Raw genomic sequence first — 19,123 nt, 5'->3', positions numbered from 1 at the left:
TTCAAACAGCAGAGTCAGAAACCTACGCTGGCGGCGTATCACCTGGTGCGTCTGTACCTGCGGGCATGTAGCGCAGCCCCCGAAGAACGGGGGTCAGTACAAAAAATGTACCGAGTATGTAAAGCAGAAACATAACAGATACAATCATAGTCCGAACTGGAGTCACAGAAATATAACGGACAGAACCATACATCAGACAGACGGGCAGAGTCAGGATCCAGACAGACATACAGAATCGTGGTCCATACAGATAAACAGAATCATGGTTCGGACAGACCGACGGAATCATAATCCGGACAGACGAGCAGAATAATCAGAATCCATACGGACATACAGAATCAGAATCCATACGGACATACAGAATCAGAATCCATACGGACATATAGAATCAGAAGCCATACGGACATACAGACATAGTCGTAATTCAGACGGACAGACAGAATTATGCATGCAGAGTAGTGCAGAGTCATACTGAACCATACAGAATCATACAGAATCATACAGAGGCATGTGCTTATATAGATACTGATGGCACATGCATACAGACATACAGATTTCGGCCCTGTCTGGGGGCGCGGTAACAGAACCCGGCCCTCTTAGTACGGGACGCGGTGGACAGACAGAATCAGATCAGATCAGATCATATCAGATGCCATCCTGGCCGCCATCCCCATACACAGATCAAAATATCATAATCATACAGATATAACAGATCCCGGCCCGCACACCGAGGGACGCGGTGAACAATGCAGAGGAATATGCACGATAACAGAACCTGGCCCGGGACGCAGTGAAGGAATGCATTGAGACAGCCACGAACAGATCCATGAGAAACCACATACATACAGACTCACATATCGACTCAATCAGACTGAAGGGTGCCAAATGGCGAGCCAAAATCAGAGTATCCGGATAGTATGCATAGTACGCGCCTACATTCTACTTGGGAAGGCACGACAGATCGTTATCAGAATCGAATTCTCAGATGTTCAGAAGTCATTTTGTAAGAATTTCATAAAAATAGTTGTATCATAATCAAAATAATGGTTCAATTGTTTTCTGAGAAAATCGGACAAAATGGAAGTATTTAAAGTATTACAGAAGATATCGGGCCTTGTGGGCCCGCTTCGGACCAACTCGAGGCAACATATGTAATTTACCGACAATAGACCTTATGAGGTCATCCGTAATCGTTTGGAAGTGTTCCGACTCCGTTTAGGGAAGTTTCATACAAAAATTCATTTTAAAGGCAATTGTAAGAAAATAGCTTCAATTGGATTGAAGGAATTGGAGCGGTTTTCCGTCTCGAATTCCGGGGAACGGAGTCGTACTTAAGGCTCGCGGCCGAGCCTATCACATCCAGAACATGCCTAGGAACAAAGGGAAATGCTTCACATACCTCGATAGCGCCTTACGCTCGCTTGGCGTCGACTTCAATTTCGTCCAAAATCTAGAAATGGTCAAGTTTACCATTTGTTAGTTTCAACTTTTCAATAGTCCAAACTTAACACATACTTGCCTACCGAAATTTCGGCAGCATTTCCTCTGTATATATGACATCCCCAAAAGTTAAACACAGCCAAACAATCAACACAACCCAACAACAATATTCATAATAACGACAAGTAGCTCAAAATACATAATAAGGCACAATTTGCCAACTTTCCGTCATAACTTAACATTTTCCGTTCCGACCTTACACTTCCAAACCAAACTTATTATTTTGATGTTCATTACCCATCAAATTCATTACAACACGATTTGGAGGCATATCATACCATTCTCACAAGATATACATAAGATATGCAAACTTACAAACTTTCCATCAAAGCCACAATTTATCCAATTCTCCTAACCTTCAACATACAAGTTCATTATACAATTCCATCTTCCAAATTCATCAACATTACTCATAATTTGCCTCTTAACACTTCCATTTCCATTTTTACATAAGCTATAATAAGGTTGCATAATTTCCTTCAACAACTTAGTAACCATTTTTCCATGACAACAAAGACTATTTTTTTTTTCCATTCATTTCACCATAACACACTTAACATATTAACAAGATTAAATTCATATTCCATCACCACACAACACCACACGGCTACAACCTATGTTTCTCCAACTTCCACAATTCATTCCACTTTCATTTCTAATACAATTTCTACCACACTACAACTAAATTTCAACATGAATTCAAGTCACCATAATCATGCAATATATATGCATATATTCGGCCAACATACATACAACCACAACACACAAAATTTTCATGTTTTTCATTCATTTCAACTTACTACAACATACATACACCTCTCATAACATGTCAAAAGCATAAAATTCTTACCTTTCTTCACTTGGGGTTAAGGTTGCTTTCTTGCCACAATACTTATATCAACTTGTAGAGGGCCTTGAGCTTAGTACTAATCTCACAAGAATTTAATTTTTTGAACCAAGGATTTGCTCCAAGAAATTTTTTCTTTCTTTTCTTTCTTTTTCTTTCCTCACCCGAAACCTCTCTCTCTCTTATTCTTGATTTCTTTTCATTTTTCTTGAACCTTCTTTGGATAACTATGATCTTATAATTCCACATGGAAATTAATTAGTCCATGGGCTTGGACTTCTCTCTTGGCCGGTTGGGCCTTCCCTCTTTGGGCCTTGTTTTCTTATTTTTTTTTTAGTCCAACTAGTTGGCTACATATTGTAATTCATGAGGAAAGTTTCCAAAATTCCCATTTTGCCCTTGGCCACCTTTCGTAATTCCACACCATTGTATTCATAACCTACACATTCATACCGAGTAAGGTCCAATTGTGGCCTTATTCATTACAAGTCAATTTACCTTGAATTTTTCGAATAAGCAAAAATGTCGAATGTAACAAATATGCTGAGCAAATTCATTGGATAAACAAAGAAGCTTCTATGATCAGACAAAAGGCCAGGATTAAATGGCAAACTGAGGGTGATAGCAACACAAGGTATTTCCATAGCATTATTAGACAAAAGAGGAAGAAAGCTCATATGCACAGGATCAATGATGAAAATGGGGTATGGATTCAAGGGGATGAGAGAATTGTTGGCGCTGCCATTAGACTTTACAACAGTTTATTTTCTTAGCCTGATCAACAAATGAATTTCAGAATCATGCACAATATTGAAAAAATTGTCAGCACTGAGGAGAATAAGAACCTTACTAAAATCCCCAGTGTTGAGGAAACCTATCAGGCTATTATCTTCTTGGATCCTGATAGTGCTCTAGGCCCTGATGGGTATAATGGCAAGTTTTATCAAGCAGTTTGGGAGGTGATTAAAAAAGATGAGTACAATATGGTTAAAGACTTCTTTAGAGGAGGAAAGCTAACCAAGTTCTACACTCACACATGCCTGATTCTGATACCTAAAGTAAAAGCTCCTAGTAATTTTTCTCAACTGAGACCTATCAGTTTGAGCAATTTCTCAAACAAGATATAGTCCAAAATCATATCCAACAAGTTATCCAATATCTCGCCCAAGCTTATTTCTCAAAATCAGGCAGGGTTCATCAAAGAAAGATTGATTACTGAGAACATACTCCTCACTCAGGATCTAGTGCAGGACATAAAAAAAATAGCAAATATGGGAACATTGTCATGAAGCTTGATATGTCAAAAGCTTATGACAAGGTGTCCTGGCTCTTCCTCAAAGAGGCTATCAGGAAAATGGGCTTCTCTGAGATATTTATTGACCTCATTCATAGACTTATTTATGAGGTTTGGTATTCAGTAATGGTGAATGGCCTGAGACATGGTTTTTTCCATTCTACAAGAGATCTCAAGCAAGGAGACCCTCTATCTCCTGGATTATTTGTGTTAGCAGCTGAGACCTTATCTAAGGCTTTGAATCTACTTCACAACAAGGAGGGATATTGTGGTTATAGCATGAATCAAAAGGGACATTTGATTAATCATCTGAGCTATGCAGATGATATTGTGATTTTCTCTTCTGGTAACAAGAGATCTATTAAAATGATCACTAAAACTTTGAGGCAATATGAGAAACAGTCTGTCCAGGAAATCAACATTGATAAGAATGTTTTCCTTACTGAAACTCACTCTTCTGAAGGTAGAAGAAAGATGATCAGCAGGATCACTGGGCATAAACATCAGTTTTTCCCCATGAAATACCTAGGTTGTCCTATTTTTCCTGGTTGAAAGAGACTAGCATATTTTGATGATATTGCAAAGAGTACTATGAATAAGGCTCAAGGATGGCAAGGGAGTATTTTATCATCAGGAGGAAGAGCTGTCATCATCAAGCATGTTCTGCAGTCACAAGCTTTGCATACTCTAGCTGCTATGTCCCCTCCCAAAGGCATTATCAAACAGCTAGAGGGATATTTTGCTGAATTTTCTGGGGGCAAACAGATAATAAAAAGAGATATCACTGGAGTTCTTGGGGTAATATGTGCTACCCACAGAATGAAGGGGGAACATGTTTCAAAAGCGTGGAGGATATTTGCAGAGTCTTTGCTGCTAAAAGATGGTGGAGGATGAGAACTGGGGACAACTTATGGTCTCAATTCATGATGGCTAAATACTGTCAAAAGGGCCATGTGGTGGCTAGGAAGGTTCAAGGAAATCACTCCTTTATCTGGAAAGAATCGTTGAGAATCAAAGCTGAAAGTGAACCTCATATTCTGTGGAAAATTAATGAGGCCCAAATCTTCTTCTGGTGGGACAACTGGACAGGCATTGGACTCTAGCTTTATACCATCATACAGACAGTAATCCTGGGAATCTCAATGTAGCAGACTATATTGATGGTGATAAATGGGATATGGAGTACATTAATAATCTTCTCCCTCCTGATATTTGTCATATAATCCAGAGAGTGGAGATTGGATCCAAAAACAAGAAAGATCAGCCTATTTGGACTCATAACTCCTCATGAGAATTCACCTGTGCCAGGGCATATCAAAGCCTGAGGAAAAAAAATGCCTGAGAGTCTTATATGAAGATGCATTTGGAAAAAAGGAATCCCTTTCAAGATGGCATTCATCATTTGGAGAGCCATAAAAAAAAAGCTCCCTATGTATGATAGAATAAAAAAATATGCTAGGAATGCAGACGCTATGTGCATATGCTGTGATCATCCTGAGGAGGAAACCATCTATCATGTTTTCATAAATGGGGATATGGCCAGTAAAGTTTGGAATTATTTTGGAAATTATATGGGAGTGAGCATGCAAAATCAGAATATTCAAGCTAGAATTCTAAACTGGTGGAATCAGAAGACTAAGAATGCTATGTTGAGAGTGGCTTATCAAAGTATTCCAATTTTTATTTGCTGGGAAGTGTGGAAGGCTTGGAGCTCAGCTAAATATGGACATAAGAAGTACTCAATGTCCAAAATCTGCTATGAGGTCAATCAACATATGATTGGTATTATGAATAAGAATGGTTATAGAATAGATTCAAACAACAATTGGAGCAAAGTTTGCAGCATCATGGAGGATTACAAAGCTAAGCTAGTCAGCACTCCAATCGTATGGAGCAAACCTCCTGAGAATGATATTAAAATTAACACGGATGGGAGTAGTATGACTCTGAGTAATAAAACTGGTATGGGAGGAATTGCTAGGGATTATAGAGGGAATCTCATCATGGCATTCTCTAAGTCCCTACAATTCTGTTCTAATAATAGTGCAGAGATCAAAGCTGCAAGTTTTGGGATCAATTGGCTAGACTTTAAAGGCATCAATGGTGCGACTATGGAAGTTGATTCGATGCTGCTAATCAAATGGATTGATGGATCATAAGCTGTACCATGGGAATTCCTACAGGAAGTGGAGCACATGAAGAGGATCATTGACAAGAGAAGTCTTAAAATCCTACACTGTTTCAGGGAAGCAAACACAGTAGCTGATAGTTTGGCCAAATTTGGAAGTAATTCAAATCAGAATTTGATTGCTAACTTGTTTACTTCTATGCAGGAAATGCCTAGAGAAGCAATGGGGGCATACAAGATGGACAAAGCCCAGATGGCAAATTTCAGAATAAGAGTCAAAAGGTGTACATGAAGCAGAAATATAGGATGATGTGGAAAAGCTGCATGTAGAAGAAGAGAAAGAAAAAGAAAAGGAGTAGCTGCATCAACAAGGAGCGGGATTTTTTGTACAATAGGATAGCAATTTTTTGCTAGACATCTGGTAGCACCTTCTGTTTGAATGTGCTACAAGTCCAATGTAAAATGAGTAGGATTTTTGCTTATTTTAGTTATGATGTCCCATAAGTACATAGGTCTTTTGTAAGGAGAACATAACTAATTAGCAGTGTTCTCTATGTTAACTAGAGGCAGATTTATTAGAGAGAGGATCCCTCACACATGTAAAAAGGGAGTCATGGCGTAGCCCTTCTCCCATGTATATTTTTTGCTAAGCTATTAACAAGGCAGGGGTCAATGCCAAACCCCCCAATGGCCACAGACAGTTGTAGTCTGTGGAATTGGCTTAATATATATATATATATATATATATATATATATATATATATATATATATATATATATATATATATATATTGTACCACAAATATTGTTTCTTTGTCAGGCAAATACAGTAATAATTTGACTGAAAACTGATGCATCTTCGACAGCCTTTTAGATTCTAAGGTGCCGTTTGGCCATAAAAATTATTCACTTTTTTCCGGAATTTTTTTTCACTTTTGGGCGTTTGGCCATTTTTCGAATACAACTTGAAGTTGTATTCCGGAATACCAAAAACTCAAAAAAACTTGTTTTTTAAAAAAAAAAAATCACTTTTTTCACTTCTTTACAACTACATTTCACCAAAAATTACAATTTCAAAAACTATGGCCAAACACAACTCTAACTCCAACTCTAATTTCAAAAATTTCAAAAAAAAGTGAATTTGTTTTTGGTATCTATGGCCAAACGCCTACTAAATATATATTAGGACAACAAATATTAAACTATAACCAAAATTCAATTTTTTTAGAAAAGAAAGTAAATAGGTTCCACTTGCAATCTGCAAACCACACATCCCCAAACTGTCACCATTCGAATATATTATCTCATAAAGGAAAAAAAGGAGATTCAACTGGAATTTGTATTGTTAATTTATTATAATTCGATCACTATAAATTCTGTCAAAAGGAGTTAACCTAAAATACTATGATTGTCAGTCATTATAGAGGTCAATCATAGGCATTAGGCACTCTAATTATAAACACAAAAGGAGATTCTTAAAATGGAATCCTAAGAGATCTTGATTCTTTTTTGTGGCAGTCCACTCTAATTTTCTTCAGAAAACAAATTATATTACTAATGTACATTATTTTCTTAAAAGAAGAACTTGTAGACTAATTATAAAAAGGTCCTTTGGGAGAGATATAAGTCATTCTCCTAACACTTTTCGTTTCTCCGAAATTTGAATTAAGAAGGTTACTGACTGAAATTACTTGACTTGCATGTTTATTTAATTGAAGGAGAGTTTTGTAATTAAACGAAGGAGGTTTGTAGTCCTTAGTTTTTAAAGAAGGGCTTATGAGATGAACATCCCTACATTATTATAACACTAGGGAGGCTTTTATTTTTAACCCTAGCTAGTTCTAGTTAATAATTGACCCAAAGTACCAAGTTGTCAATCACTTTTGAATAGTAATTTGAAGATAGATAGGACCTAGCATATCTCTCAGAATATCTTGTAATGTCTGAACAAGACAGAAATGAATTTAAGTCAATGCCTCCTTGGAATAGTTCCAAGGATCGATGACTGTTAGGATGAAGGTTTCATCACATGGAGTTTACAGATGGGTACTACCCACATGGATATTAATATGATTTGTTCTTTCCTCTTTCTTAATTTGTGTGTGAACAAGGACGGTTGATAATATTGATTTTGGGGTTTAATACCATCTTTGCACTTATTCAATTAATTTAGATTCACGCCGAATAGATTAACTAAAAAAGGGTTAAACACATTTTGAAAGATATATTCTTTGTTTCAAGATCTTAAACCCGAGGTTTAATTCTTCTTGAATAAGAGATAGTAACAGTGGCGGAGCCACTTTTGTTTGACACTCCTTCGCTGAAAAATTATATTGTACATGTAGATCAGTACGTAAAAAAAAAGTTTATGTATATATATTATATGTTGATATTCCTTTCGCGTTCTTTGTTTGTTTACTTCTTTATATTTTGATTCCTTTTAATGAAAATCTTAGCTCGGCCGTCGATTCTCAATCATATTTAACACATACCTTCTTGTCTCAAGAAGGGAATAACCAACGCTGTCTTGATAAAATGGTCAAGCAGTAAAAATAATAAAGCACCAACCAAACCAACAGATTCAGCAGAAAATACAGACAATATGAACGTTACATACGAATTTATAACCAGAATTGGACTTGACAGTTTTTAATCTCCACGTCTCTTTTTCTATAGTAACTACTATAATAGAAAAACACTTCATTGGACTAGATCTGATCTCAGACTTTGTGGATTTATGACTCGACCAATGAGTGATAAATACTCATTTGTAAGCACATTAAAATACTTCGGCAATGTCCTACAATATGGAATGCGATGAAAAATAAACAAGAACTTGAGAAGACGTGACCTTGGTGCATATTTTAATTGATAAATTGTACACTCTCTATCTCATTACGTGGCCTAATATTACTTTGGTGGTCACTTTGATCACAAGTTAGAGTCATTTTTTACTCAATCAACAGTTGGTTTAGAAAGTAAAATGATTTTGCTTAAAAAAAATCAAGTATATAGTAGGAATAATTTTTCAGTGAATTTAATTCCTAGTTTTGACCTCCAGATTAAATCTGCTTAAAGTAGGTGATTTGAGATGAATGGAGTAATATTTGTAATTGCAAGAGTTAGTTCATTCCTTGGATGGATATCCCAAGTTATGAAAATTACCAATAAATTAATTTCTGTGACAATAAAGTCATTTAAGTAGCTCATATATCCGATAAACATACAAAACAACTCAAGGTCTCAAGCCAAAGCTCAATCATTTGGCATCCGTTCAACCAATTTTAAAAAGTTATTGTACCCAAAATCCAAACTCAAAACTTTCATTTTGTTTTCATGCGTTGCTAGATCATCAGCTACCTTATTTTTTTCTATAAATTTATTTCATCATTGGACATTCTACCTTAATCAATATGAACTTTCAAGTTGCAACCGTGAACAAAATTAGAATAATGATTATTTCCACAAATAAGATATTGATCATCCACTATTGGAATAAATAATAAATACACGTCAGCGTGCATGAAAAGGTATGTTTGTATTGTGGTATTCAGATTGGTTTTCTTTTATTATTATTATTATTATTATTATTATTATTATTATTATTATTATTATTATTATCTTGTTCCCACTTTCTCTCTCTCTCTTTCCTTTTTTTTTTCCTTATAGTAAATTTGACCGAAAGAAAACCCTTTTGACTGACAAATAGTCCGGTAGTGGTGGATCCTCCTCTTCTCTCATGTGCTACAACGTGATATCTGCACAAAAAATACAAGAATAATGGGGAAAAAGGTAAGATAAAGGAACTAGGACAAATTTTAATATTGTAAATTCGAGATTTACATATTATTGTCCCTAAGTTCTAGCCAAATGTTAATACGACGTTTCACCTATGAGTGTATATTTAATGAAGACTAGGGACGACTTGAACAGTGGCATCACAAAGCCTTGTAGCAGTAGCTAGGAAGGTTAGGGTTATAATTTTCACGTTTGCTCGGGGTTGATCTTACACAAACTAGATATTTTTACGCTGCTAGCTTTTTAGTATCGGAATTGATCACCAATCCTCTAGGTAAATAACTGAGGATTTAATCAATTGCTCAGTTGGTGAGAGTTCGAATCCCCAAATTGTAATCCCCTCGCGCATTTCCCCTTCTCCTACCCCCAATGTAATAAAAAAAAAATCAAGTGCACCATTCAAAAAGAACATGGATGTCAACAGTTAATAGTATATTCTAAAAATATGTACATAAATATCTAGCTTTACGGGAAGACCATGGATTCACATGCCCTATTTTTTATATGTAAATTCGCCTATGATTTTCTCCAATTTTAATAATTGTGTGAAAATGTTCTGTTTAAGTTTAACGGAAAAAAAAAAGGATTAAAATACCCTTCAATAGAGTGATACGTAAGCCAAACCTCTCTGTAACAAAATCCCTACATAACAACATTTCACTATACAAGCCAAGTTTTTTTTTTGGGATAATGTTTGTCTGTAACAATCAAATAATATTTAAATATTGAATATTGTTATAGGTGTATAACAATCAAACGCTATAATAATCAAATAAATGTGAGAACAAACGAGGAGGTCTAATTGCATATGACAACAAGAAGAACCAAAATGGTGAACCATGGCATGCAAATTATGTCATATCGGTATGACTTCATGCTATATTTTCATGCCATATTCAATCTTGTTGTTCTGTTAGATTACTCATAAAATATATTGGATCGTTGTAATTTCAAGCTATAAACAATTTAAGAATAAGATATATTTTAAAACAGTAGCATATATACAAGTTCTGACAAACCAATATGATTTCATGATATATTAAACATATATAGCTATCATATTGAATTACTCACAAATTATAACGAGTTGTCATGATTTCAGCTTTACACTCATCGTACCTTATTAGCTTATTTAAACTTATTCCATTTTTTTCTCTCTTCGAAATGTTCCTTTATTTATTTCATTTCCCTCATGATATCTCTCTATTATTCTATTCCACTTATTATATATCTCTTTATGATTTTAAATCTACAAATAGGAAATATATAATTTAGAACAGTGGCGCATAAATCATGACATATCGCTATAACTTCATGTAATGTTCCCCCCATATGTGATATGTTGGATTACTCAAAAATCATACTGAACTGCTATGGTCTCAAAGCTGCAAATAAAGAAGTCCGTGACAAGCAAGTTATGATAAACATGTATAACTTTATGCTATATTCAATCTAGTACCATGTTAGATTAGTTACAAATCAAACCGAATAATCACAACCTTTCTATTGACTCAGACCGTAGCTTGTCCCGAAAGCTTGTAATATGCCGTCTTCTAAGACATATGGAGACAAATTTGTATGCCCTTAGAGACAGAAAATGAATGTCATTCGGCAAGGGACCCTACTTGACTCAAATCGTTGTGTCTTACTATCTATGATTTTGGGCCTATAAATTTGTCCCCATATGTCTCAGGAGTAAGCCCATGGGTCGAAACGGGTAGGAATTTTAGCCCACATGGTGCTGCGAGTATACTACAGCACCCCAATTTTGAGCCCTAATCCATTCAAGGGGCAAAAACTGTACTCTCTATACTCTCGCTTCTCACCCTTTCTTAGCTGTAATCATCACAATTCTCTACTCGCAGTCGCACTGTAATTTCCCTACTTCCTCTCTTTTCCTACATACTATTTATTTTCATGAATAACTACACGTGTTCGGTACTTTATTTGTCTTACTTTCTTTTTTAGTTGTTTAAAAAAAAAAAAAAAACATTTTTTTGCAACTCTTTAATTCATACTTTTCACATGTCATATTTAAGCTCATAATATTAAATGATATTTTAGTACATTATACGTATCTTTAATATTAATTACGACCATAAGATTAAAGAAGCTTACTATTTACTTTCTTAAACTTGTGTTAAGTCAAAAATCAGACAAATAAATTGAAACGGAGTAAGTACGTATTTTGACAGGCACACTTTTATTCTACTGTAGAGTTTTTTTTTTTTTTTTTTAAATTTAATTTTTTTAATATGAAATGTTTTCTCAATTTTGGTTTTTTTCGTTTCTACATTTACATGTTCAAGTACTTACTAAGTTGATACACGTGTGTGATCATGAGAATGCTTTGAAATATCTTGCTAGGTTGTTTGCATGTTGTTTTATAGGTGAATTTCTTTTTGTAGGTATTATATGAGATGTCAATTTAGATAATTTGAAATGGAGAGTTAAGTGACTTTGGTATATTGAAGTCATTATTTAATGGGAAAATGTTTTCTTTGCTGTTTAGTTGGTGAGGTAAAATTTTTTTTTTTTCAAGAAATATATATTAAAAGTTAAAAATGTATATTAACAAACTCAAAGAGTCTTTTGGCAAAAATTTTGAGTACTAGAGATTAGTACTTTAGTAATGCCTAAGTGTTAGTTGGAGCAAGTATTATGTAGTTAAAAGTTGAGATAATTGTAAGCAAAATGACTTTTGTGCTTAAGTGATGGAAGTTTTTATCTTTCTCAAATAAAAATGAAAACTTATATTTTGTGGATAGACAATAATTTTCCTCTGTTGGGCATAATGATGACCAAATATGAACAAACATGTTTCAGGCACAAGGTTGAGTACTTGGATTGAGGGAACACACTTTACCTCAATGGTTATTGACCTTGAGCATCCATCAGGCGATAATCACAAGGAGAAAGAAGTCTGTGGGCCCCATACACATGTAAGAGGAGAACTCTGCGGTACAGATGGAGCTACTGTCAGTTCTTTGAAGAGTGTTTGCCTGGACATAGAGAATGCAGGAACTAGTTGGAATGAAAGAACATCTAATGGTGCACATGTACTGTCAAATGCAGATTCTTTGGCTGTGAATTGCTATAGGAACTTGGAGCCTCATGATGGTATGGAATTTGACTCGAAGGAGGATGCATTTTCATTTTACAAAGAATATGCTAAGTCCGTCGGATTTTCCTCAATAATAAAGGCTAGCCGTCGATCAAGAATTTCTGGAAAATTTATTGATGCAAAATTTGTTTGCACTAGATATGGAAGTAAGCGAGAACCTTGTACTTCTGGTGTAGAACCTCTTCCAAGTGCCGATGCAATAGGAAGTAGTCCTGTGAGGAGAAAAAAAGGTAGAATAAACAGGTCTTGGTCAAAAACAGATTGTAAGGCTTGTTTGCATGTAAAGAGAAGGTCTGATGAAAGGTGGGTTATTCGTACTTTTGTCAAAGAGCATAATCATGAAACATTTCCGGTTTGGACCAGCAACCTTCCAGGTCACAGGAACATTGATCTGGGTAAGAATGGTGCAGATGCATTTCATGCTACCCATGGTAGGACGAAAAAGACTTGTGTGTCGATATCTAGGCATTCTGGTGTTATGAGGAAAGTTGAGAAGCAAAATAATGGTGGCACAAATAGTAGTCCTCAATCTTTGGCTTTAGATGAGGAAGATGCACAAGTTATTCTTGAACATTTTCTTTACATGCAAGATGAAAATCCAAACTTCTTTTATGCAATGGATTTGAATCAAGAGCAACGCTTGAGAAATGTCTTTTGGGTTGACGCTAAATGTAGGCTCGACTATGGTAACTTCAATGACGTAGTTCTTTTTGACACTACCTATATAGCAAACGAATATAAGCTACAGTTCGTTCCTTTTATTGGTGTCAATCATCATTTTCAGTCCATATTGCTAGGGTGTGGGCTGATTGCAGATGAGAGTAAGTCGACATTTGTTTGGTTGATACGAGCATGGCTTAGGGCATTGGGTGGACAAGTTCCAAAAGTAATTCTAACTGATCAAGACAAAACATTGAAAGAAGTTGTTGCCGAGGTTTTACCAGATTCACGCCATTGCTTTTGTTTGTGGCACGTACTGAGTAAGATCCAGGAGAAGCTTGGTCATGTCATAAGGCAGCATGAAAGTTTCCTCTCCAAATTCAATAAATGTATTTTGAGGTCAGTGACAAATGAATTGTTTGAAAAGAGGTGGTGTAAGGTGGTTGATAGATTTGATTTAAGGAATGACTTGTGGATTAAATCATTGTACGAAGATCGGCTAAGGTGGGTTCCAACATACATGAATAATATCTTCTTGGCAGGAATGTCTACGATGCAACGAGCTGAAAGCGTTAGCTCTCTTCTAGATAAGTGCATATTATGCAAGACGACATTGAAGGAGTTTCTTAACCAGTATAACAAACTGCTGCAAGAGAAGTGTCAAGGAGAGGCAAACGCTGATATGGAGACAAGGCATAAACAACCAGGACTGAAATCTCCCTCCCCTTTCGAAAAACAGATGGCAACGTTATACACTCATACAATATTCAGGAAATTCCAAGTTGAGGTTTTGGGAGTGGTTGCTTGTCACCCTAAAAAGGAAAGTGATGATGGTGAAACTACCACATATAGAATCCAAGATTTTGAAGAAAATCAAGAATTCATTGTCGTATGGAATGAGAAGACATCTGATACTTCATGTTCTTGTCATTTGTTCGAGTACAATGGATTCCTTTGTAGACACGTTATGATAGTTCTTCAAATTGCTGGTGTGCATAACATTCCCTCTAAATATATTTTAAGACGCTGGACTAAAGGTGCAAAGAGTAGAGAGAAGACGAGACAAGTAACTTTGGTTGAATCCAGGGTTCAACGCTACAATGATCTATGTCAAAGGGCATTTGAGCTAGGTGATGAAGGGTCTTTATCTCAAGAGAGTTATAGCATTGCATTCAGTGTGCTGGAAAATTTTCTGAGAACATGTGAAACCGTGAATGATCCAAATTTAAATGAATCAGAATCTTGTTCTCTCCCAAATCAATGCCTTAATGACCTTGAAGTATTCACAGATAGTAACAATCCAAGCAAGAGTAACAGAAAGAACATAACAAGAAAAGAGAAGGTAGTAAGTTATAGATCTTCTTTCTAATTCCATTATGCAAGTTACTTAGTATTGATTTAGTTCGTTCTTACTTATATTTTAGGTATATACGGAGCAGAAGATAATATCCATGGTAGGAATAAATAGTCACGTGTTCCAACAAAAAAAAAAAAAATGTCGATGACAACATATGGTTATTTTTTATCATAGCATTACATAAACAAGCGTGCACCTAAGACGAAAAAATTGGCTAATTTATCTCATGCATTCCATATATGTTGCAGGGACAATCAGGTTTTGGAGAACCGACTGTTGATTGTCTGTTTGAATCAAATTCAGCCATGCAGCCAATGGTGTGGTGATTTTACTTGTAAATTTTGTCTTATATGGCATGGGGAGAAAACAACAATGGATGTCTTGTAATATTTTTACTACTCCCTTCATTTCATTTTATGTGGCGGTGTTTGACTGGGTTTAACAAGCCATGATATTATTATGGCTATAAAAGAATGTTATTTAGGATAAAAGAGGAAGTTTAAAGTTAATTTTTTTTCCAAATATAGAAAAATTCTCATTCTCTTTTGAACATATTATAAACTATAAAGGAAAGAGTGTCACATAAAATGAATTATAGGAGTATTCGAATAATCTTTAGTTTTGTGATCCAAATTCTATTATACATGTAGGGCCATATAAATTCCAGAATTCCAATTCCTGATGGCTACTATAGCAGCCCCCAAATGATTGAAGGAGTGGTATGTAATGCTACTTATGATTTGTATATCTGTGTGTTGTGTATGTAGTGTATGAGTTCAGGATAACTGAACTACCCACATGTTTTTTTCCTTTGGTGCAGGGACAATTGAATACAAATACCCAAGGCTATGTCAACCAACTAAACATGCTGGGGCTGGTGATTAATTCAATAACTCCAAGCACTGATGTGTTCTATGATTTCTGGTGTTGTCTCAAACTAATTTCATTGGCTTTGTTATTTTCTAGGGACAATTGAATACACTTGCTTCAATTGAAGATGGCCCTTATCTCGCTCAACCTAGATTGCATGGACTGGTACTATCTATACATTATTTAAAAAGTTATTTGCTGTGTGTCAGGATATCATTTCGTGTAGCTTTGCTGAAGTTGGGTAGATAGGTTAGAAAAAAATTTCAAAAACCAAATTCAAATCCATTTGGTTAAAAGATAAATGGATTCTCTCGCATACTAACATCAGATCAAACTGTAAATTGTGAGCCAAACACAAATGCTGCCAAACCAGGTTTCCTTAAAAACTAACCAAATGCACACTATGACCCTCTAGTGTCTAGCTTACATTTTGCAGTATTTCCTCAAATTTGCATCCAAGCCCATTTTTCAGTAATAGCTACACCTTCTTGTGACAATCTTTATTCCATGGTTTATTTTCTATACATGAATTTTTGTTTGGCTGTCTGATGTTTAGAGAAGACCGCTTTGTTCGGGTTAGTCTTGATCTTGGTAAGCGTTTTAGGTGTCGAATCACAGTTTATGAAATTCATGCATTACTTTTTAGGTTTCTAATTTTGAAAACATTCTAATCCATATATCATTTCTCAAATTTATAATCCAAACACAGCTTTTTCCCAGAAATAAAGCAAAAGAGTGTTAGAGCGACCTTTTTCCCATATATGGATGGGCAACCGTGAACTACATCATATGTACTGCCAACTGTTGCTGTAACATTATATACCTGATATTAGATTATCATTCTACTATCTTGTAGGGACAATTGTATTTTAGGCCTGTAGTTGCTCAAAGTTCTTTTGGGGATCAGGACACTCTGCAAGAGGTGCTATACCTTATGATCATTTTGCCTTGTCCTTCTCTTGTTTTTTCACCACCATTTTGTACTGTATACTTAATTTTTTTTCCATTTTCTGGGTTCTATCATCAGTCTACCGTGGCCAATACACAGATGTTGTGCTTGGCATCGGAGAACTTGCTCTCAAAGAAGTTATCTTGACAACTACTGACACTGCAGTTCCTTGATCAACTTCACCCTGTGGTAGTTTGTACATATATGAGATCAACATGTGCGATGATTATTCTGATGTCTTTTGTTGCTTCCATTACTTGACAAAGATGACTGACATGTATTATCTAATCTGAAGTTTTACATTGGAAGGGGAATAGGAAGTTTGGAAGTGTAAAACTCCCTCAGATCTAATTTCACTATTTAAATACTACTGGTTTGGAGAAATTACTTTGAGATGTCTAATATAAAGTCCTCTTCTTTTCTTTTTTGGAATATAGCGAGCATTATATCCACTGGACACTTCAATTGTTATTTTGTTTTTAATTGTCACGAAAAAGGTAGGAATAGTACAAAAACAGCAGGATATTTTTACATACATTACGTTACATGACTGGCTATAGATTTTTTATGTACAGAGTAGCTACTCTAATGCTTCCTCAAAATAGTCCCTCTTCATGCCTCTTTAAGTGAGGAGTTTTCGTGGTATTGTTCCTTTTCCCTTTACTTTACGAGTAATGTTATCAAGTATGTAATTTTAGGAAAGCCAAGTATTTGATATGTATTACTACCTAGTGCAGGAAGAAACTAACAAAGAGTTGCTGGAGATGATGTTACCTAGGTGCTGAAAATTGTGTATGAGCAGTCGATCACTGACAATATACATAGGATCGATATTAATGTACATAGATCTGTTGGAGATGCAACAATATTCTAGGTATCAAGGTTGATATTAGGAGATACATATAGACTCATCTACTCCTTGCTCAAAATCCTCCATCAATATCCCGCCCTTAGATTGGTCCTGTAAATATTTTTGCATTTGTTGAGCTCCAACTAGAAATAGGGTCAAACTCATAGTTTAAATACAGATCTTTCATCTCTCTGCTTCTCATGATTTTGATCTATTCCTCTTTCTGCATGGCATAATGTTGAATGTGTTCTTGACCTAAGCTGCTAAGCCTCAAATCTTCACGGGCTTTTGATAAGAGAGGCAGAGGGTCAAGCTGTACCTGCTTTGGTTGTTTGGTGGCACGATATTCCTTGATAATACTGGTGCATGGCTTAGTTTAGACTTTTTGCTTGACACAAGGGACCTTGATGCAATGGGCAGGAAAGCTTGGGGAGTAGCGGTATTATCATACTTGTACAATTCTCCATGTCGTGCTTCGATGTGGAATAGTCATGATGTTTGTGGATTTTATTTCTTTGCTGTAGGCGTGAATTTCAATATTATGTTGTTCTATTTTCATTTTTCGTCTTATTTAATTGGAAAATATTTAATATTTTAATTTACTTATGCAGGTTTGGGCTTGGAAGTGACTTATCCCAATGCAGCCATCACTACGTCCTCTAAGAGTAAATGAGCGAGATACGGTATTTGCCTAGAAGTGGACTCGTCGTGGAGATAGCGAAAGCGAGGCACGAATTGTGCTAGTACTTTGTAGGGGTGTGTTAGACAACCTAATCGATGATCAGGTATTTCCTTTTAAAAAAATTTGAAGCTGTAATTTGATAATAGATGTGCAAAATATAATAACAATAGAAATTTGCAAAAAAGTATTAACAATCGGTTTAAAAAATAAATGTATATTTACGACCCTCATGTTTCAATTGAATTGATTTAAAACTCATAAATAATAGCGGAAAATGTAAATGATCAAATGTGTTCTAAGTGATTTCAAATCCCAAATACTATTACATACATCATCATATATTTGGAAATAATCAATATGGACATTATTTGATGTGCTACGCATGCCAATTTCTAAAAAGAATCAGATTCTACAATTTTTGATGTGACTTGTCAATGACGAAAAGCTAGAAACAATTTTTTAGTTTTGCAGTTTGCAAATTATGCAACGAACCGTAAAAAAAGAAAAGGAAAAGATAAGTCCAAGAAAGCTTTTGAAAAGATTTTTCATTTAAAATTGATTTGACTTGTTCGTGTAAAAAACAAATTAAAAGGAATTAGATTCTTCAATTTTTGTGCTATATAGTTCGCAACATATGCAACGAACTATAAAAAAAACTAGATTATAAAGTTATCATCAGGTGAAATAAGCGTTTTACAACCAAACAACTACAAAAATGTCGACCAATTTTTTAGTTTTACAGTTCACAAAATATGCAGCGAACTGTAAAAACAAAATAAAAATAAAGAAGGAAAAGATAAGTACAAGAAAGCTTATGAAAATATTCTTCAATTAAAATTGATTTGCCTTGTCCATTAAAAATAAAAGGAATCAGATTGTTCAATTTTTGAGTGTTGCAGTTCGCAAAATAAGCAAGTATATTTTTTATTTGACTTGTCCATGACGAAAAGCTAGAAATAAGACTTGGATTACTTCAATTTTTATGTTTTATAGTTTGCCACGTATGCAACGAACTATAAAAAATCTAGATTATAAAGTATTCTAGCCGGTCATTGTTATCTTCG

The 19,123-nt window shown here is 35.2% G+C and overlaps 1 protein-coding gene across 16 annotated transcripts; it reads left to right on the top strand.

Moving 5' to 3' along the window:
* Positions 1-11,107: 11,107 nt before the first annotated feature.
* On the top strand, positions 11,108-18,331 carry LOC132621572 (protein FAR-RED IMPAIRED RESPONSE 1-like). 16 transcript variants are annotated; one of them, XR_009575573.1, is made up of 11 exons: positions 11,113-11,439; positions 12,394-14,693; positions 14,776-14,805; positions 14,957-15,025; positions 15,359-15,427; positions 15,529-15,585; positions 15,675-15,743; positions 16,435-16,500; positions 16,606-16,744; positions 17,103-17,169; positions 17,265-17,579. XR_009575573.1 is itself a non-coding variant. In XM_060335894.1 (10 exons), the coding sequence occupies exons 2-9, from the start codon at positions 12,438-12,440 to the stop codon at positions 17,130-17,132; spliced, it is 2,646 nt and encodes an 881-aa protein (XP_060191877.1). In that variant the 5' UTR covers positions 11,109-11,439; positions 12,394-12,437; the 3' UTR covers positions 17,133-17,169; positions 17,265-17,579. The 16 variants fall into 16 exon arrangements, 5 of the variants coding, with proteins under 5 accessions (XP_060191880.1, XP_060191882.1, XP_060191877.1 ...); XR_009575574.1 differs by having other exon boundaries at positions 17,260-17,579; XM_060335894.1 differs by lacking the exon at positions 16,606-16,744 and having other exon boundaries at positions 11,109-11,439.
* Positions 18,332-19,123: the final 792 nt, after the last annotated feature.

This window comes from Lycium barbarum, chromosome 12 (genome assembly GCF_019175385.1).
Source record: "Lycium barbarum isolate Lr01 chromosome 12, ASM1917538v2, whole genome shotgun sequence".
NCBI classification, from domain to species: Eukaryota; Viridiplantae; Streptophyta; class Magnoliopsida; order Solanales; family Solanaceae; genus Lycium; species Lycium barbarum.
Note: the sequence above shows the minus strand (reverse complement) of the source record. Positions and strands in the feature narration are given on the sequence as shown.

Bases quoted from the DNA above. Each gene is read 5' to 3' on its own strand.
- LOC132621572 (XM_060335894.1), top strand. From the start codon at position 12,438: ATGGTTATTGACCTTGAGCATCCATCAGGCGATAATCACAAGGAGAAA. The intron at 15,026-15,358 runs GTGTGGTGATTT...TTATACATGTAG, and splicing joins ATTCAGCCATGCAGCCAATG to GGCCATATAAATTCCAGAAT. The intron at 15,428-15,528 runs GTATGTAATGCT...CCTTTGGTGCAG, and splicing joins CCCAAATGATTGAAGGAGTG to GGACAATTGAATACAAATAC.